At 33.1% G+C, this 21,767-nt stretch overlaps 1 protein-coding gene across 7 annotated transcripts; it reads left to right on the top strand.

Annotated features, from left to right (window-relative positions):
* Positions 1–1,484: 1,484 nt before the first annotated feature.
* Positions 1,485–7,653, top strand: LOC112290516 (uncharacterized). Of its 7 annotated transcripts, none has more exons than XM_090255132.1 (5): positions 1,485–1,626; positions 1,806–2,112; positions 2,508–2,769; positions 3,214–3,347; positions 3,577–7,653. In XM_090255132.1, the coding sequence occupies exon 5, from the start codon at positions 4,314–4,316 to the stop codon at positions 7,542–7,544; it is 3,231 nt and encodes a 1,076-aa protein (XP_090111258.1). In that variant the 5' UTR covers positions 1,485–1,626; positions 1,806–2,112; positions 2,508–2,769; positions 3,214–3,347; positions 3,577–4,313; the 3' UTR covers positions 7,545–7,653. The 7 variants fall into 7 exon arrangements, with proteins under 7 accessions (XP_090111258.1, XP_090111256.1, XP_090111257.1 ...); XM_090255130.1 differs by having other exon boundaries at positions 2,401–2,769; XM_090255131.1 differs by having other exon boundaries at positions 1,806–2,355.
* The last annotated feature ends 14,114 nt before the right edge of the window (positions 7,654–21,767 follow it).

Raw genomic sequence — 21,767 nt, 5'->3', positions numbered from 1 at the left:
TTAATTCTAAATTTAGAAATTTTCATAGTTTTAACTATCTATTCCTATACAAAATATCTTTCTTATACCATGTTACAATTAATCCCCTTCCATTAATGCAGAATGTCTTTGTTTTGCTTTCAATGGTATTTCCAAATTGTCTCTTAAGAATGGATGAGGTTTTGTGCAGGTTCTCATGTTGCATCGTGAATGGAATAACCTTTTTAAAGAACTTTGTATTGAAGTTGTGGACGTCCATTACTACAACAAAAGTAGCGATGCTGCAAAATGTTATCCATTTCATATTCTTGTTTGTCATCAACTACAATTAGTGGTGGTGGTGATTGATGTCAATCCAAAAAGCACTTTGGCTTGATAGGCAATTCTTTCAATTACAAAACATAGAAGATTAGATGGATCCAAATATATGGCAGAAGCTCAAGGTGATATGTGATATCAAAAATCACTATAGAAATGTAAAAAGGTCAAAGCGATCGAGGTGTTAGTTTATAGATTTAGATTAATGTAGCAAGTGGAAAGTTGGCATTGAAGAGTAATACCTAATCACCTTCCTCGAAGGTCTTGTGTTGTTGATTGTTAACTGCATACTGCTTCTGTCAATTTTATATGGTAAAGAGGCAGTGCCTACTTCTTTGACACTTCATAGAAATGAATTCATAGATTGTATGTTGCAGAAGACTGAGCACATCAACATCATGTAGGGATGGACAACGAGGACGAATTCATCCCAGAGCCGAGGAGGATGAGGGAGCTGCTGTATTGAAATGTGCTTTCGATCACAGAGAGCCGTCGATGCGGGGTCCCGATCCACATTCCTCGGGGAGAGAAGTTGTCGAGGGGGGATTCTGCTGCGGGATGGACTCTCTTGGTTTTTTCCGGGTTTTTGTTTTCGAGAGCTCCGCTTTCTTTGGGTGCTAGGGTTGGTGCTGTTCAGGTGCGGTGTGTTGTGGTGACGGCAGCGGCGTTGCTGCAATCTTAGTTTTGCTACGTCTCTCCTGTTGCCATTCCGGTGGTCAATGCTCCTAGTGTGGCGACGCTGGTTTTGCATTCTCTTCCTCGCAGTCGTGCAGTTGGAGCGAGATCTGGCTTTTTGCTCGCGTTACTGTTCCCGTGGAGGGGGGCTGGTCGTCATTTAGGGCGCTTCTGCAACGCCGTTCCTGGCTGTTCTACCTTTTTTGTTGTCTGTGGCGATCCTGCTTCGGAGTGTGCTGCGATCAAGGCTGGTGGCTGCGGAAGCTCCTGTTGTCAACGTGATCTGGTTTCCGTACTTCTTCCGTTGGTCTATGGTTAGAGGGCGAGCGATACGGGTGTTCATGCTAAGGTGGTAGTTTTCGACGGCGCCTTGTTGCTCTATTGTTGTTATTGCGCCGCCGCCTACCACTGGAGTGTCGACGGGTTCCCTTTTGGGGTATTTGTTTTTTCTCCCTTTTTCCAGCTTCTGATTCGAATCGTGTTGCTGTTTGATGTAGTCGTGCATCGAGCTGGTGCTCGGCCCATGTTCTTCTTCATAGTGTGTGAAGGGGCGTTGGATGGTGCTGGTTGCACTGTGGTGGAAGCATCAAGTGTTCGACGGTGTCTCATGATTCTGTTCCGTTTAGTGCTCTCTGGTGGCGCTTCTTTTTTCGGGTGGGTGGTCCAGTGGTATTGAGGATTGTCGACGCTTTCTTGTTGCTGGCCTCGTCGTTTTCGCCTGGTGATTCTTCGGTTCTGTTCTCCATCATCTTGTTGTACGCCAAGGTTGTTTGATGCCACTGTTGCGGTTGTGGCTGCAAATTCTACTGCTTCACCGACTGTACTCCTTGAAGTCATGGCTGCTGCTGCAAGTTCTTGAAGAGAGTAGTGGACGTTTAGGTCGTGGTTGGTAGCTGTTGGAGAACTTGCGGTATTTGCTATCCGCCGACCCGCGTTTTTGTCGCCGTGGATGCTGGAGGATTAAGTCTTGCGGTGCAGTGCCGTCAATTTTGGCTGGTGGTCGACTTAATCCGGCTCTTGTTGCTGTGCTCGTTCGTCTCCGACTGGTTTTGGGCTCCGGTGTTGTTCGACTATCGCTGAGTTTCCAATCATCGTCGTCGCCTTTAGTCGGCACTGTCGGTGGACTGGCGGGGTTGGCAGGTATTGTAGAATGGGAGAAATGATGTTGTGCAACTAGTAGGCGGACGCGAGTTCGCTGGTGATGTGGGTCTTGATAGCAGATATCGATGCTTAAATTTGGAGATGTGACTGTGTCAGCGAAAAGTTGAGCAAGTAACTTGACGGTTAGGATCCCTACCGACAATTGCAGAGAGGCAACGTTGTTCAGAATTCAGTGTTGCAAGGGTGTTCGAAATGTAGTACCGATTTGTTAGTGCTGATGAGGTAAGGTGGTTGTTCATTAAAACACAAAATTGTGGTGTATGGAAGGTCCTCGTGAGGCAGGCATTGAAGTTGACAGCGTAGTGAAAAATTTATGTAAGCAGCTTGGTTGTCGATAGAACCGTCGGCTTCGCTGAAGAATATCATGTGAGCAGGTAGCATCTGGAGTTCGGATAGCTTCCTGTGATACTCTTGGACTCGGAACAATTGTGATACGATTATCATCCGGCAGCCCTCTTTTCCATATCCCGAGTTTCTGTTGCAAGTCATCTTCGCCTACCCAGTTTCATTTCTGTGAAGGGTTCTGAAGATCGAAGGACTTTGAGGCGCCAGTGGGTCGGCGAGCAATTCCATTTCTTCTTGCACAACTGCTATCGCAGCTACTCCAGGCTCGTTTTCGACATCTTCCACATTGCGGTGAGACTTCCAGATTGGATGAATTGTTGGATTGGACGACTAATTGAGTTGGATAAAGTTAGGTTAGGAATTTGATCTAGCCATGTGGATGAACAACTTGAATGAATACTCAGGTATGGGTGAATTCTTATTGTTAGATGACATCTCATTTATGGATGAAGTTTTGTATAAAGAGGAATACTTGTCAATGGATGAGAATATCTAAATTGAGTGATGATGGAGGAATGATTTTTTATTTATTTATTTTGGTTGCTTGCAATAATTGCAATTCATTGGATATTAAAATTTGGTGAATTATTGCATGGTTGAATAAGCTACCATTAGGGTGGTAATATTTATCTTGCAAGAATCTAATCTAGTTTTTCATAAGTCAAATACTAATATTTGATGTGTGCATTTTCTCATAAGTTAAATATTAATATTTGATGCTTGTATCTTCTATAGGTGACAAGGCCATTTTCTAGTACTAAATTTGAACATCCTAAAGCACTGTTTTCCAATTCTTCTTTGAATTATGGCTAGGTTGGATCCTACAACTCATATTTCAGAATCAATGTTGCCAAATGTTGATGGTGTGGGTAATGCTCTTCCCACTACAAAATCAATATGTCTTGAGTTCAAAATGGTTTTGATACCTTGGTTGCATTATTGTGCTTCTTTTATAATATAGGTAGTGTATTTCCCTATAGGCATGTTTTTGGTTTTTTCTAGTTGTAAGTAATGTTGTGCTAGTCTTTACAATGTCTTTTTGATTGTATTGACAACCATATAATTTAATATTGGTCCATGGTTGTGAAATACATGTAGATCATACTCTTGGTGGAGTTGTATCAAGCAAATATTCAGAGTTGCAATTGTATTTAAAAATTGCAATGAAATCCATGGAAAAAGTGAAGGAGTCAACTTTTCAAAGAGAGGCAACAAATTTGCCAAAGTTCAACAAAGAGGAATGTGAATATTTAGCTTGTAAACTCAAGCTCACCATTGAGAGTGCTAGTTCATTCTTTCTTGCCATATGCCATTGAAAAGACATTCCTGAAGAAGCTTTGGCAAGTTGTGTAGGTAATTTCAAGCTATTTGCTGCAAAGGCAAAAGAAATTGAAAGTTTCATCCAAGATTGTTGCAATGATGCATGGATCGAGGTTGCCATCATATTGACAAAAGTGCAAGAGCGAGTTTCATCATTAGGCTTTAATTTGGAATTATGTAGACTTATATTTGTTGACTATGAGTTTAGAGAACCACTAAGCAAAACTTGGACAGAACTTGTTGAAAAAATTGAAGAGATCAATAGCATTGAAACCAGGATTGTGCAAGAGAAAGCATTTCAAGATGAAGAGGTGTTGTTAAAGAAAGTGGATTTGGAATTGAAATCATTGAATGGTGAGGAGAAGGAGTTAGCTTACATTTTGCTTGAAAGACTTAAAAGCACATGAATTGCATCTTCACGAAATTCATTGAAGGGAGAATTGGAGAAGGTGAAGCAACGCAACCAAATAAGAAAAGGTGCATCTGCAACTGTATTTAAAGTTAATTGGTTAGAGATGGAAGTTGCAAAAAAGGTGTTTTATGGATCAAACAATAAACATTTTGAACAAGGAGTGTCAATTATATTGGGGGTGTTTCATGCAAATATTATGTCCATACTTCACTATACTTCAAGCAAGCATCAGTGCTCTATTTTCATGGAGTTGATGGATGGAGATCTTACTTCTCTAATATGGCATAGATTGGAAACTCTTCATCTAAATATACCATTTTCCAATATAGTAGTTGTTGACATTATTCTTCAAATTGCAGAAGGTATGGTTTGTCTTCACTCAAAAGATATTGTGCACAGGGACTTGAAACCAGACAATGTTTTGGTGAAGATAACAAATATGGAAACTGGTCATGTACATGCCAAATTGGCAGATTTTGGAATGTCCAAAATCAAGAAAAGTAGTTGTTCTACTCAAACACTCAATATAGGTACTACTAGATACATGGCTCCAGAAGTGATTAAAATCTATGAGAAAGGAAGTGAAAACCATATGCTTACAAGTGCAAACAAACGAAAGTATCCACCAAAAAGTGATGTGTATAGTTTTGGTATGGTGTGTTATCAAATACTAACTGGAAAAATCCCTTTCTTTGATCTATCTAATAGTGAAGCCAAGAAAAAGATAAAGAGTGGGGAGTGCCCATCTCTACCTCATCATTGTCCACCAATTTTGAAGAATTTGATAGAAGACTGTTGGAAATTTAATCCCAAAGATCGTCCAACCTTTATAGAGATATGCAAGGATTTAAGGTGTATAAAGTATTTATTGATGACATCATGTTCAAGCTTGATAATATTGCCAAATAAATCAATTAATTTTCTATCTTATACAACCTTGAGAATAAGTGAATCTTCAAGTTTGATATCATTGTTAAATAAATTGGACAATTATTCATCTTTGACTTCTTGTGAAATAGTTAAGTGCTCAAAGTTGACATCATTGCCAAATGAATTGTATAACCTCACATCTTTGATTTCCTTAAATTTAAGTGAATGTTGGGAGTTGACATCATTGCCAAATGAATTGGGCAACCTCACATCTTTGACTTCCATAAATTTAAGTGGGTGCTTGAACTTGACATCATTGCCAGATGAATTGGGCAACCTTTCATCTTTGACTTCCTTAAATTTAAGTGAGTGTTGGAAGTTGACATTATTGCCAAATGAATTGGGTTACCTCACATCTTTGACTTCGTTAGATTTAAGTGGGTGCTCATGGTTGATATTATTACCAAATGAATTGGGCTACCTCACATCATTAACTACTTTAGATGTGAGTAAGTGCCAAAGCTTGGTATCATTGCCAAATGAATTGGGCAATCTCACATCTTTGAATTCCTTAAATTTGAGTGCATGCTTAAACTTGACATCATTGCCAAATGAATTGGGCAACCTTTCATCTTTGACTTCCTTAAAATTAAGTGAGTGTGAGAAGTTGAGATTATTGCCGAATGAATTGGGTTACCTCACATCTTTGACTTCGTTAAATTTGAGTGCGTGCTCAAACTTGACATCATTGCCAAATGAATTGGGCAAACTCACATCATTAACTGCTTTAGATGTGAATAAGTACGAAAGCTTGGCATCATTGCCAAATGAATTGGGCAACCTCACATCTTTGATTTTCTTAAATTTATATGAATGTTGGGAGTTGACATCATTGCCAAATGAATTGTGTAACCTCTTATCTTTGATTTCCTTAAATTTGAGTGAATGTTGGAAGTTGACATCATTGCCAAATGAATTAGGCAACCTCACATCTTTAACTTCCATAAATTTAAGTGGGTGCTTGAACTTGACATCATTGCCAGATGAATTGGGTAACCTTTCATCATTGACTTCCTTAAATTTAAGTGAGTGTTGGAAGTTGACATTATTGCCAAATGAATTGGGTTACCTCACATCTTTGACTTTGTTAGATTTAAGTCGATGCTCATGCTTGATATTATTACCAAATGAAATGGGCTACCTCACATCATTAACTACTTTAGATGTGAGTAAGTGCCAAAGCTTGGCGACATTGCCAAATGAATTAGGCAACCTCACATCTTTGACTTCCTTAAATTTGAGTGCATGCTCAAACTTGACATCATTGCCAAATGAATTGGGCAACCTTTCATCTTTGACTTCCTTAAATTTAAGTGAATGTGAGAAGTTGAGATTATTGCCGAATGAATTGGGTTACCTCACATCTATGACTTCGTTAAATTTGAGTGCGTGCTCAAACTTGACATCATTGCCAAATGAATTGGGCAAACTCACATCATTAACTGCTTTAGATGTGAGTAAGTGCGAAAGCTTGGCATCATTGCCAAATGAATTGGGCAACCTCACATCTTTGATTTTCTTAAATTTATATGAATGTTGGGAGTTGACATCATTGCCAAATGAATTGGGCAACCTCACATCTTTGACTTCCTTAAATTTGAATGCATGCTTAAACTTGACATCATTGCCAAATGAATTGGACAACCTCTCATCTTTGACTTCCTTAAATTTAAGTGAGTGTGAGAAGTTGAGATTATTGCCGAATGAATTGGATTACCTCATATCTTTGACTTCGTTAAGTATGAGTGCATGCTCAAACTTGACATCATTGCCAAATGAATTGCGCAAACTCACATCATTAACTTCTTTAGATGTGAGTAAGTGCGAAAGCTTGGCATCATTGCCAAATGAATTGGGCAACTTCACATCTTTGATTTTCTTAAATTTATGTGAATGTTGGGAGTTGGCATCATTGCCAAATGAATTGGGCAACCTCACATCTTTGACTTATCTAAATTTAGATGAATGCTTGAACTTGACATCATTGCCAAATGAATTGGGCAACCTTTCATCTTTGACTTCCTTAAATTTAAGTGAGTGTGAGAAGTTGAGATTATTGCCAAATGAATTGGGTTACCTCACATCTATGACTTCGTTAAATTTGAGTGCGTGCTCAAACTTGACATCATTGCCAAATGAATTGGGCAAACTCACATCATTAACTGCTTTAGATGTGAGTAAGTGCGAAAGCTTGGCATCATTGCCAAATGAATTGGGCAACTTCACATCTTTGACCTATCTAAATTTAGATGGATGCTTGAACTTGAAATCATTGCCAAATGAATTGGACAATCTTACATCATTGACTTTCTTAAAGTTATGTGAGGGCTCAAGATTGACATCATTGCCAAATGAATTGGACAACCTCACATCTTTGACTTCCTTAAATCTAAGTGAATGTTAGAAGTTGACATCATTGCCAATTGAATTGGACAACCTCACATCTTTGACTTCTTTAAATATAAGTGGATGCTCAAACTTGACATCATTGCCAAATGTATTGAGCAACCTCACATCTTTGACTTCCTTAAGTTTAAGTGAATGTTGGAACTTGACATCATTGCCAAATGAGTTGGGCAACCTCACATCTTTAATTTTTTTAAATTTAAGTTGGTGTATGAACTTGACATCATTGTCAAATGAATTGGACAACTTCTCATCTTTGACTTGCTTGAGTTTAAGTTGATATTCGAACTTGACATCACTGCCAAATGAATTAGGCAACCTCACATCTTTGACTTCCTTAAATTTAAGTGAGTGATGCAAGTTGACTTCATTGCCAAATGACTTGGATAACCTCACATCTTTGACTTTTTTAGATGTGGGAAGTTGAAATCATTGCCAAATGAATTGGATAATTTTATATTTTTGAAAGTCATTGATGAAAAGAGTTAGATATCATTATCTAAAGCAATAATCAATGATTACTTAAGAATATATTTGTAAAAAAGTTTTTAAATTAATCAATTATAAACTTATTTGTTAATAAGAAATATAAAATTAAGCCTAGATAGGATATTTTGAACATACAATAGCACAAAAAAAAAAATAATAATAATTCTAGGAAGATAGAATTTAAATTTAGAATTTAGAATTTGGAGGATGAGATTTATATATTCTCTAATAAATTAATAGAATTTTTAAAGTTCTTAATAAAATTTAAAAATGATCAAAGTTAGAGAATGGGAGATAATAATTTTAATCTACTAAAACATTGGATGTTCTCTCTTTCTAATATTAATGCAAAACTTCAAGCTTTAGTATCTTTCTCTTAAATTGAAATTTTTTTTTCAAATGTTTCAAGAATATTAAAACATTACTCGACCATAAATACAAATAATATTATTCTACTCTAACCAAAAAAAATTCTTAGAACCAAAAGATTTAATTTTTGAGATCCTAATTTTTTTAAATCTTAATTAATTTTTTATTATATCATCTAATTGTGTTCAAATTAACAATACACATACACCACATATGTCTTCACAAATCCACAAAATTTTATTTATGAATTTGTTATAAAACTTATACACTTCATCAAAATAATTTTTTTTTATGTAATACAAAGAAGAGTCAGTCAAGAAAACTTAAATTATATAATAATATCACAAAGTCAATAAGCACTTAATTCCTCAAAACTAATGCTAAAATAAACTTTTTAAAGATTTTTATTAGATAGTGCTTTCAATCAACAAACAAATCCCACATTTGTTGGTATATGGTTTTATGCCTCAAGGACTAATTTTCACCTTGGTTCATTATCAGTTTTCTTTGAGCATCAATCTAAGACTTTTTTGATAATTTTTATTAAAAATTACTCTTTATTTTTACCTTAAGATACCTATAATATTATTTTTGTTAAATTAGTTTATTTTGAGTTATTTTTTATCCTATAATGTAAGTAGAAGATATTTTTTAAAAAAGAAGCATCAACTCTAAATTATTTTATTACCTTTTAATTTTTATTTATATTTTTAATATAATTTTTTATTATAAGATCTTATATAATAAAATTCTTCTATTTGTCTTTTACTTTTAAGCCATACCACAACATAACATTGTTTCTTTAATTGTAATAAGTTTTGTATAATTTTAAATAGATAATTGACTATCACAAAGTAAGATGTAAGAATTCGATAATTAAAAATTTGTAATGAAGTCCATTAAAAAAATGATTGAAGGTTTTCAAAAATACATAGAAGTTGTAAAGTCCATAGAAATGATATTATAGAGTCTTGATTCAAAAATAAATATCACAATATTAAAAAAATTTATTTATTTTATTTTATATTTGATGCTACCAAATATTTTTATAAATAGGATTTTAAATTAAATTATATTTAAAATATTACTTTGCTAGAAAGTCATGTTATACTTACAATGCACATAATAGTACTTAATCCTTTGGATTATATAGTCTTCTTTCAAAATAAAGAATTGTCTTTAAAATCAAATTTTTTAGAATTATTATAATGCTATTTTTTTAATATAAATAAAATAAAATAAAAAAAATTCGGAAAATTTAATTAGTAAAAGTTGTAAATATAAAATTCTTATAATAATGGCTTAAAGATTAGCTACTTTGATTTAATGGTCATCATATACAACATCTTCTTTTTTTTAATGCAAGATAAGAATATCTTGATAAAGAATTTAAAAAGCTTTATTTTTTTTAAAGAAAATACAAATAATTTAAATATAAATCATAACAAAGACATACTCCAACAACCTTGATAATTAATAATTTTTAAAATAATAAACTTGATTGTTTTAAATCATGTCACAAGCAAGCTATAAGAGTTTTGCAATACATATTGCAATTGAATGTGCTTTCTAATGAGAAGACTAGAGTTTTTTTTTACTAGTCTTTTGTAGTTTCTCTTTATTAATGTAATGGCAAATACCTCCAAAAAATATTTTGAATCATAAAAAAGACTTAAATATATATTTTTTTATTTATTTAAGATACAAAGTAAGAAAGAATACTTTTAAATAGAATTGAGTCTATAAATCTATTTAAGTAAATTCATCAAGCTATTAAGAAGGATTTATTTGCAAAAATATTACTCAAAAGACAAGTATCAATAGCCACATGGTACAATTATTGGAATCTAAATTTCAAATCTCTATTTCAAAAAATTCTTCAAAGTTTTTCAAAGAAGATATTCTCTATCCAACATATTTTACCTACTTCTACTTACTTCTATTTACTTAAGTAATATAGAAATTCATTTTAATCTCTAACTTAAGAATACTCAATACGACTTGATTATTAATACAACAATATTTTGATATTAATTATAAGAGTTGATCAATAAAGATCTTATGTCAATGCAAAATAGGTTGCAAAATTATAATCTTGATGCACCATTTTCTAATTTTGTAGCCATTGACATCATTCTTCAACTTCCAAAAGATATGCTTTGTCTTCACTCAAAGGATATTGTGCACAATGACTTAAAACTAGACAATGTTTTGGTGAAGTTAAAAAATATAGAAAATAGATATGTACATATGAAATTGATAGATTTTAAAATATCTAAAACTAAAAAAAATAGTTGTTTACTCAAACATTTAATATAGGTACTTTTAGATATATGGCTCAAAAAGTGATTAAAATCCATGTACTAGAAAGTCAGAACCATGTGCATGCAAGTGCAAAGACACAAAAGTATCTACCAAAAAGTGACACATACATTTAGTATGGTGTATTATAAAATATTAATTAAAAAATTCCTTTTAAAAAAATTAAATCTAAACAAAACAAAGAAAAAGATAATGAGTGGTGATTACCCACCTCTACTTAATCATTGTCCATCACTTTTGGAGATTTTGATAGAAGATTGTTGGAAATTTAATCTCAAATATTGTCCAATGTTTTTGGAGATTTTCAAAGTATTTAGGAATACAAAATACTTATTTATGACATCATGATCAAGTTTGATAATATTACCAAATGAATCAATGAATCTCACATCTTTCACTACCTCAAGAATTAATGAGTCCTAAAGCTTGACATCAATAATAATATTACAAATTTTAATTCAATGTAGTATTCCAAATCAAAACTGAAGACATCAATTAAATTCCAATAATAATTAATATTTTAATTTTATAATATTATTAACATAAATATTGATGTAGAGAGAATTAATATATTCTAAATGATAGCATGTGTCAAATTTATCGACATACATTTTCATGTTGTAATACGACTTATTGGTGAAAATATAAATAAAAAATATTTTATTAATATTTAGTCACCTTTGTTGATAAGAGCTCAAGATAATTTAGGAAGGCTCTATAAAAGCTTTTAGGATATTTTCTTGTCTTGATAGATAGTAGATAAAAGCTTGTCATTAAATTTTCTTTCTAGATTGTAGAAACGATTTTACCACTTTAGAAAGGCTATAAATTAGTAAAAATAACATACATGAAGTAAAAAAATGATATGGTAGATAATAAGATGAAGTTGAGGATAGGGAAGTGCTGAAAAATCTCTGGGATAAGTAGGATTGATATCCGGAGATGACCGTTTGTAGGTCGGGGTCAAAATCAGACCTCTAGCCACTAAAACGGCCGCCTAAGGCAAAATATGGAGGCATTCAGAGATTGGGATTTGGGGTCGGAGAGTTAGCTTCAAGCTCCTTCCAAAGGTATAAGATTTAGTTTCATAGGTTTGAAAGGACTTTGTAATCACTGTTCAAAGTTAGTGTTTGTATTGGTGATTTGGATTTTTTGCAATAAAATTGGGGCTAGTACTCTTGACTGTTTTGTGAAATTAGAGAAATATTTACAGTTGAAATTTTAGAGGTATCTAGATGGTTGAGTATACCAAGTGTATGCAAAGTTTTGAGTTAATCCAATGATTTGGATATTATGAAGGTAAAAAAATTGACATTAGAGCTGAACAAGGTTGAATTATTTCTTCAAGCTTGTGATAGAGAATTACAAGGAAAATTAGAGTTGCTTCTTGAAGACAAAGAAGAAGATGAAGGATTGACAACAAAGTGGAAATTTTTTGAAAATACAGTGGGTTTGCTTGTAAAAAGAGAAAGGAGGAAGGATAAGAGTAATATTCCAAAAGCAGTACAAGCAACTAAAATTCCAGTACATACAACACGACCAACAATGCCTATTGTTCAACCTTCAACACCTTTATCAAAGAAAAGAGATATGGGTATTGAAAAAATTATATGTTATAATATGTGAAGTCTTGCTTCAGAATACTCTAAGAACCTAGCTATAGAAGGAAGAATGGAAATTACAACAACAAAATCTTGATTCTAATAGAATACTAATCAAACTCAAATTAGATCATAATAATGCTAAGCAAGCTTTAATCAAATTCAAAAAAAACTCAAGAAATTTCAAATAAACAATAAGAATTCTTAAAGAAATATTAGAAGGATCACAAATATCACTCAAATACATCTCAATTCAATCTTAATTTAATCCTAGTTAAAATCCTATTGAACTTTAGGCAAAACCTAATTAAATCTTAAATCCTAATAAAATACTAAATCCTAAATGAAATCCTAAACAAACCTTAAACCAAACCCCAACCAAATCCTAAACCAAACTTTAACTAAATCCTAATCAAATCCTAAATCAAATCCTAAATTCTAAATCAAATTCTAACCAAATTCTAATCCAAATCCTAATTCTAAAGCAAACCCTAATCCAAACCCTAAATCAAAGCCTAAACAAACCTTAAACCAAACTCCAACCAAATTCTAAATCAAATCCTAACCAAATCCTAAACCAAATCCTACATCCTAAATCAAATCCTAACCAAATCCTAATCCAAATCCTAAATCCTAAATCAAACCCTAATCCAAAACCTAAATCCTAAACCAAGCTCTAACCAAATTCTAGTAATTCTTACAAAAAATTTAAACCTCAATAACTAATGAATAAACCGTTGATCTTAACTCAAATTTTGCTCCCTTCTTAAAAATTGACTTAAAAACAAACACAAAAAATTTGAAAAGGATTGAAGTTATCAAATTGATGTTAACTTCAAAAATGTTCTTGGATATTGACCGGCCTCCTTCTCCAATCTTAATGCCAATCTTCCAGAGCTGTTATCTCTCCTTTGTACTATTCGATTGATCTCTAAATTATCATGCACATAAGAAAATAAGTCTAATATCCTCTCACATTTTACTCCAATCCAACTAGTAGATTGTAAGAAATCTTAAAAATCCTCACTAGACTTAAAATTCTACTTTCTGAGACCTTGACCCACTTAAACCTCAATATCCTTCAATTCAATTGTTAGATCAAGCTCAAATTTATAATACATATTGAACACAACTATAACCATAAACTCACAAAATTTCACTTATAGATCTGCTACAAAACTCTCAAAATCACCCAAAACATAAATCCTATTTTATTTCATAAAATCGAAGCCATCCAAAGCAAATCTTGACTTTGCAAAGCTTTTATAAAGTCGTAACAACTCTAAATCACCAATAATCAATGCCTTTAGAAATCCTATTCAATCTGCTATCAAACCCCACTCTCCAATCTGCCAAAGAATCCTGGAGTCGTCGTCGAGACTTGGTTTTGTGCCTTAGGATCTGATTTCGATCCTGGTTCATAACTGGCCCTCTTTGGGTATCAACATCTAGTTTTTTTTAGTAATTTTTACTAAAATTTACTCTTAACTTCTTTCTAAAGATGTCTATATTATTTATTTTTCCAATCTACCTTGTTTTGCCTTATTTGTGGCTCTACAAAGTAAGTAGAAGTCACCTTTCTAAAAAGGCAGCATTGCTACTAAAAGTTTTATTATCTTCCTATCTTTTATCCATATTTTTTTACTTTTTCTTTTAACTTGGCTCTTCTATAGTAAGATCCATATTATCTTCTTTTACTATATAGTCGTGTTACAACATGACAACTTGGAATGCGAGATCTTCAAATCAAATTGGCAAGACTTGAAGAAAATACTTTTATAAACAATTTGAAGAATGTTTCAAAACAAGAGTATATACCAAGATGTATTTGGTGTGATGATGCTTCACATACTAGGAAGGATTGCAATGAATTTAATAATATGGTATAATAAAGAATTATTTATTGGAAAGATGGAAAGATTGCATTAAAGGATACAAAGGATCTTCTTCAAACCAATTTTGGCAAATGAGGTATGAGAGCATTGATTCAAGATTATTTAATAGAACATAGAATAGCAACATAAGAGAGTGCAAGTTATGGTGCTAGAGTAGATGATGACTTTGGTAGAAGTATAAAAACTAGTGAATTATGGGCTTCTGTCATTTCTAAAATATAAAAAAGAAAAATGCCTCGGGAAGCATTATTGAGGACTGCAACTACAATACGAGGTGTAATAGGTTGGAAAGATCTTGTTGAGTCTCTTTCAGTTCATGCATATATTGCTAAGAGCCAACATGAAGCCTTGATGGAAGAAAAGAGATGAAGAAATTTTGATGATACAAGAGAAGGAAATTCTTCTAAGAGGTAAACTTGAGGAGACAAGGCTCGTAAGGCGGCTTCACAAGAATTGCATATAAAGGACACTTCAGCATCATTGGAAGAAAAAACAAAGGAGATAAAAGATAAGAGTAAATCAATTGCTTATAAGCTACTTTCTGATATTGAAGCGGCAACAAATTTAAAAGGGGTGTTAGAAGAACATATATTAAATGTTCACGTGGAATTCACATTGAAAGAAATTTTAGAAATTACAAAGAAGAAATTTCATGATATCATTGACAGCATTAAGCAAAAGAGGCAATTAATGGACGAAGCTAGAATGAGTCATGCTATTGATACAAGATTATATAAAGATGAAGAAAAGGTTGATAATAGTTATAAGCAATCAATAAATGAAAAGAATGGATATAATCAACAAGTATATTTTAAAGATTATAGTGATAAGGAAATGAAAGCTTCAAGCCATTATACTCAAAAGTATTGGACAAGAGCAACTACTGAAGTATTGGACAAGAGCAACTATTGAAGTATTGATAAAAGTGGGAGATATAAAAGAACCAATTATTGCTTTAATTGACCATGGTTCTGAAATAAATCTTATATCTAAGGATCTTTATAAGAAGCAAAAATAGACATTCCATACGGAACATGGATGGGCAATACGAGCAGCTAATAATGTATGAGGCAAATTATATGGAGCTTGTCCAGATGTCAAAATTTGGATTAGAGATGTTGCGACAGAACAACATTTTTTTGTTCAAGTTACAAAATCTTATCCATTGATTTTAGGACAACCTTATATTATGGCAACACAAATGAAAACAAAAGTACTTGACGATGGTTCTGCTTATGCAAGGGTACATAGTGAAGATAGAAAGAAAGCTATACAATTTCTAAAAGTACCTCCTAATTATGAATGAAATCGATAATATATTTTTTCTATTTGTAATTTATATAACCACCTTAGCTCCAAAAAATAAAGATTAAGATGGTTTCATAATATTTAGGCTAAATTTTGTAAGGACCTTTTTTAAACTCCAAAAAAAATATCATAATTATATAATTTAAACTTTTTAAATCTATTATCAATAAATATAAACGATATTAAATGATGTTAAAGATAATGTTAGATTCTTCATTTCTAAATGCCACTTTATAAGGCTTATTTTCTTTTATAAAACTTCTAATTGGCTATAATTATATATTAATAAATTTATTTTTTAAAAAAATTCTATAATTGAATTTATGCTCTATATCTTAAATCTATTAGATTTGATATTACAATCTTTTTATTTTATGACATGATTCTCTATAATATAAATATATATTTTTACAAAAATAATTATCATTTATATCTTTTTATTGATTGTTTGAATTGAGTTGAATTGATCTATAAATATTTTGGGCCAAATTAATAGATATATAAAGATTTAGAAGTTATTATCATAACTTGGATTGTCATTCTTTAAATAAATATTTTTACTTGAAATCTTTTAAAGAATTGACTATTTTATTATATTGTTTAAGTGATGAAATATCTTAATGAATCTAATTTTAAAATTATCAACAATAAACTTATAATCTTATCTTTTATTAAAGAAACACAATAAGCAACACACAAGTAAGTAGAAATCAGCAAGGTTAGATACAAGAGAAGTGTGGAATGAGATACCTTTCATTTCCAACACCTTTTACTTATAGGTAGAGGTTACATCTATTTTGGCTAGTATTCATCTTACTTTCATCCAATTAAATCCTAGATTTTTCTTAACTTAGCCGCCACTTATAACCCTAGCTGCCACCTTGGTAACTTTCTTTCATCTTTTTGCTGCCTTTTGACTATTAACTTATCTAAGATAATATCTTTTACCTTCTAACTTATCTTCCATTTACTTTAACACTTCCACTTTACTATTGGTCAAAGGCTAATAAACCTAATGTCTTTGTCAATTTGTAATGTCTATCCTTCACCAATGCTTTTGTGAGTAAATCAGCATGTATGTCTTTTGTTGTACAATACTTCATGTCAATTACTCCCATCTCAATCTTCTCTTATATGAAGTGATGTTGAATGTCAATGTGTTTTATCTTTGAATGATACTTTGGATTCTTGGCAAAAGTAAGGCATCCTTGATTGTCATACTTCATTGGAGTTAGTTCCAATTGTACAAGTCCAATGTCTTCTAAAACTTGTCTTAGCCATATTGCGTCCATTGCACCATGATTTGTTGCCATGTATTCCACCTCCATTGTAGACCTTGCAATTGTTGGTTGTCTCTTACAATTCCATAAAATTGCTCCCACTCTAACAAAGAATACATATCCCATTGTTGATCTTTTATCATTTGCATCTCTAGCCCAATCCGCATCACAATATCCATGTAAAATAATACTATCACGTCCAAAGCACAATTTGAAGTTCAAAGTGTCTTTTAAGTACCTCAAGATCTTCTTAATGATTGTCGAATGAATTGGTCCAGCCTTTGACATGTGTTGACTCACAACACTCACCGCATATGCAAGATCCACCCTTGTACCATTGCATACATAAGTGAGCCTACGATTGCCTTGTATGGAACATCTTTCATTTCTTCTTCAACTTCATCAAATTCCTCATCTGTGAGCTTCATCAACTTCAAATTTGCCTCCAAAGGTGTTCCAATGGACTTGCACTTCTCAGTGTTGAACCGTTTCAATACTTCTTCAATGTACTTCTTTTGGCTCAATGTAATGATCTTCTTAACTCGATCTCTCACAAACTCTACTCCTAAGCAATAATAGAGCTCTTCCAAATCACTCATTTCAAATTCTTTTGCTAACTTTACCTTCTACCAATCCATCTTTTTCAAAGTATTGGTCAAGATGATCAAATCATCAACATAAAGAATAACGATCAGCAAGAAGGCTTTTGATTGCATTACATACATGGAATGATCAGCCTCACTCCTCACAAATCCTTCATTCACAAAGAAGGTGTCGATACGTTGGTACTATGCCTTTGATCATTGCTTGAGCTCATACAATGATTTCTTCAACTTATACACAAGGTGTTGTTTGCCTTCTTCAACAAATCCTTGAAGTAAATCCATGTAGATGTCTTCTTCCAATTCTCCATTCAAGAAAGCCGTCTTCACATCCATTTGGTGCATCTCAAAGTCAATTCCTGCCCTAATTGTCACAATGGTTTTAATGGTGGTGAATTTGGCCACGGGAGCAAATGTCTCATTGAAATCAATACCAGTAACTTGTGAGTAGCCTTTGGCAACCAATCTTACCTTATACCTCACAACATTGCCCATTGTATCCTTCTTTGTTCTAAACATCCATTTACAACCAATTGAAGCTCAATTTGGTGGAAGTTGAATCAATTCCCATATTCCATTGTCCATGAGTGATTTGTACTCTTCTTCCATAGCATTTTCCTACTTCATAGCATCCATGAACTTCATTGCATCATATAAATTCAACGGATGAACAAGAAGTGCAATATTAGCATGTTCTTTACTTGAGGAAAAATGTGGTCTTTTCACCATTCACCACGTTGCTTTCTATCTCTCAAAGGATATCTCCTTTCATTTGAAGAAGACTCAATTTGTTGCACTCTATGGTTACCTCCAACCTTCTTTTCTTTTGAAGATAGTCTTTTCTCACTCAAAGGTTCATAATCCTCATCACCATCATCATCAACATCTTTATGTTCTTCATTGCTGGTCTTAGCAATTATAAAAGCCTTCTTGTCCATCTTCTTTGCCTCTTCATCTTCATTTCTATCTTTACAACCATCATTGTCTTTGTTTTCTTCCTTCTTTATTGAATTTGAAGATGTATCTACAAACACACCATTACTTCTACTTGGAGACATCTCTAAGTGCTCACAAGTACTCTTATGCTCCAAAAACTCAACATCACAACTTTTGATGATCTTTTTAGTCTCCAAATACATGAGCCTGTAAGCCTTTATACCTTCACAATATCCAACAAATATACATTTCGTATCTTTTGCATCAAATTTTGATGTCATACAATCTGGTATCTTTACATATGTTATGCATCCAAAGGTCCTCACATGAAAAATACAAGGTTTTCTCCCAATCCAAGCTTCTTCTGGCATCATTATTATAAGTGCACTTGTAGGACACTTATTTCTTGTGTATATTGCATTCACTATTGCTTCCACCCAAAACTCATGTCCAAGGTGTTGTGCATGAAGCATACTCCTTGCCATCTCCACAATGGTCCGATTTGCTCTTTCAGCAACTCTATTTTGTTTTGGAGTGTAAGGAGTAGAGGTTTGTCTTGCAATACCATGTAACTTTAAGAAATCATTGAATTGCTTTGACATATACTCACCTCCATTGTCTGTATATAATACCTTGATTTTACATTCACATTGCTTCTCCATAAGTGCCTTAAACTCTTTAAACCTTGTAAAACACTCACTCTTTACTTTGAGGATAAAAATCCATACTTTCTTTGAAAAGTGATCAATGAATGTAACAAAATATCTTATACCTCCTATTGATGGCATCTTCATAGGTCCACAAAAATAAGAATGGAAAATCTCCAATAATTTAGTTACATGTATTGCAACTCCACTTGAAAATAAGGCCATTTGTTGTTTGCCTTGAATGCAACCTTCACAAGTAAGTGTCATAGCATTGTGGCTTATATGACCAAGATTTAAGCCACTTACCATGGATTAGAACTCCTTCATGCTCTTGGCATTCAAATGACCAAGGCGTCGATGCCAAATGTCAAACTTATCTTGATCTTGAGGAAATTCAGCAAATGTCGCCACTTCAACTCCATTCACCTTCTTACATTTGATGAAGTAGAGGTTACCATCTCTAAAGCCCTTTGTAATATGATCTCTTTCATATGTCTCCACAAAACACCCATTCTTATAAAATTATACTTTACAACCATGTAAAACAAGTTTACTCACCAAGAGGAGGTTTTTCTTCATCTTTGGCATATGTAAGATGTCCTTCAATATGATCTTCTTGGTTTGGCCTTTCACAACAATCTTTATAACAATAGAGCCCATTTCAATAGCTTGTACTATGCTATTGTCTTCCATGAGAATATTTGCTATTGAAATCTCTTCATAAGTGTCAAATGAATACTTGTATGGAGTCATGTGCTTGGTGGCACTAGAATCAATAATCCACTTGGATATGGCAGCCATGGAAGTACCTTCACTTGCCATGAATGCATAATCATCACCTCTATATTCATCATGAGCATTGTTTACACTTATCTTATGCTATCTCCTTTCTTAATTTTGTAGCAATTTCGAGCAAAGTGACTTGGTTTTCCACAAATGAAGGAACTTCTCACATTATCATGTTGGTTAAGATGACTCCCCTTGCCTTGTCTTGAAAAGAGAGCCGAATCTTCACTTTGGGGCTCTTTTTCTTTCATCTTGGTCACTTCATGGACAAATCTTGTTGTCACATAATCCATTATGTGTTCTTTTATTTTGATGGATTCCAATGCCATAATGAGGTAGTTGTAGGATTCGGAAAGACTCATAAGCAAGGTCATGATAATATCACTCTCTTCTAAAGGCTTGTCAATAATTGCAAGTTGATTAGCAAGGGCCTTTATCTTATTGACATGAGCCATGAGGTATCACGGACATACTCATGTAAGCTAGTAATTACATATATAAATAGATAGAAGTAAATAAAAATAGGTAAAAGTAGGTTAATTCTATAGTATTTAATATGGAAGCTTCTTAGAAGCTTCATAGATGCTGCTTTGACTTCATAAGTATCTTTAATTGATTTTTTGGATTAGAAACGTGGTCAACAAGTTGGCCATGTGCCACACATGTTGTTAGCTTGAAGATCAAGCTAACTATGTAGCCCACACATAGAAAAACTTGCCTTATAAGTCAAGGCATGTGTCCTACAAAGTCAACATATATTGGAGGTCTTATAGAACATTGCCACGTAGCCCTTAGTTAGATAGTATATATAGAGACAAGAGTGAAGCCTTCTTCACTCTTGTCAAGTCCTTTCTTGCTTTTAGTCTAGTTTCAAGGGTCTCTAATTTTCTTGTCTTTTGGCAATAGCCATTCTACTTTTTCTTTCAATATACATACTTATTTATTTATATTTTGTTACCTTTCTTTGAGTGAAGGCTCATTTATCTGGATTGTTTTTTTTTATCAAGTTCTTGTCCTTGACAGATTGACAAGAGTACATCTATAATATCAGAGCTTTGTCTAATCTTGATTAAGAGTGGATTAACCCTTTTTCTTGATAAGATATAAGCATATTAAAAGTTACGGATTACCCTCTTCTAAACTGATACTGTTCTTAGTATTTTCTTTGTTCTCAAGTCCTCTCTTCTATTTGTCTTGAGTGATATTAGACATCTTTTCTTTTCTAAGTATTATCATGGCAAAACTTCTTGAAATGAAAAATGCAATAGCACAAATACAAGAATAATTGAGGGAGTTAATGCTTGCGATGCATCAACTCAATTTACCACTACAAGCAGTAACAAGATTGGCAGAAAGTGAAGATTTAAAAATGGTTGGAGCTGCTTCAACATCTACACCAAACCATGTCCTTTTTTTTATGGTGGAACGTCCTTCCAGTGTTAGAGAACCAAGCATTATCCTACCCGAGAAGTTTGATGGCACCAGATTCAAGTTTCAAGGATTTATCGATCAAGTGTAACTTGTGATTGAACTTCAATTCCAAAGCTATCCAATTCCAAGATCGCAAGTTAGATTCATTGGTACGCTTCTTTCAGGTTCAGTACTATTGTGGTTTTCATCTTTTTTTGAACGATGTCGTGATGTAACACGATTAACAAGTGAAAGAGTGTGGAGATTATTATAATTTAAGAGATCTTAGTTCAAAGTATTAGAACAAATTATCTTAGAAATATAGTTACTAGCCAAAGGGGTAGAAAAATTAAAAGGTACCAATGTTGCCTTTTAGAAAGGTGACTTCTACTTACTTTGTAGTACCATAAGTAAAGTAAATCAAAGTATATTGGGAAAATAAATGATATAAGAATCTTTAGAAGAAAGTTAAGAGTAAATTCTAGAAAAAAGTTACTTAGAAAAACTAGATATTGATATCCAAAGAGGGCCGGTTATGAACCAGGGTCGAAATCAGATCTTGAGGCACAAAACCGA

Source organism: Physcomitrium patens, chromosome 13, assembly GCF_059467195.1.
Source record: "Physcomitrium patens ecotype Gransden chromosome 13, ASM5946719v1, whole genome shotgun sequence".
Classification (NCBI taxonomy): domain Eukaryota; kingdom Viridiplantae; phylum Streptophyta; class Bryopsida; order Funariales; family Funariaceae; genus Physcomitrium; species Physcomitrium patens.
This window is presented reverse-complemented; position numbering and strand designations above follow the sequence as displayed.

Bases quoted from the DNA above. Each gene is read 5' to 3' on its own strand.
- LOC112290516 (XM_090255132.1), top strand. From the start codon at position 4,314: ATGGAAGTTGCAAAAAAGGTGTTTTATGGATCAAACAATAAACATTTT.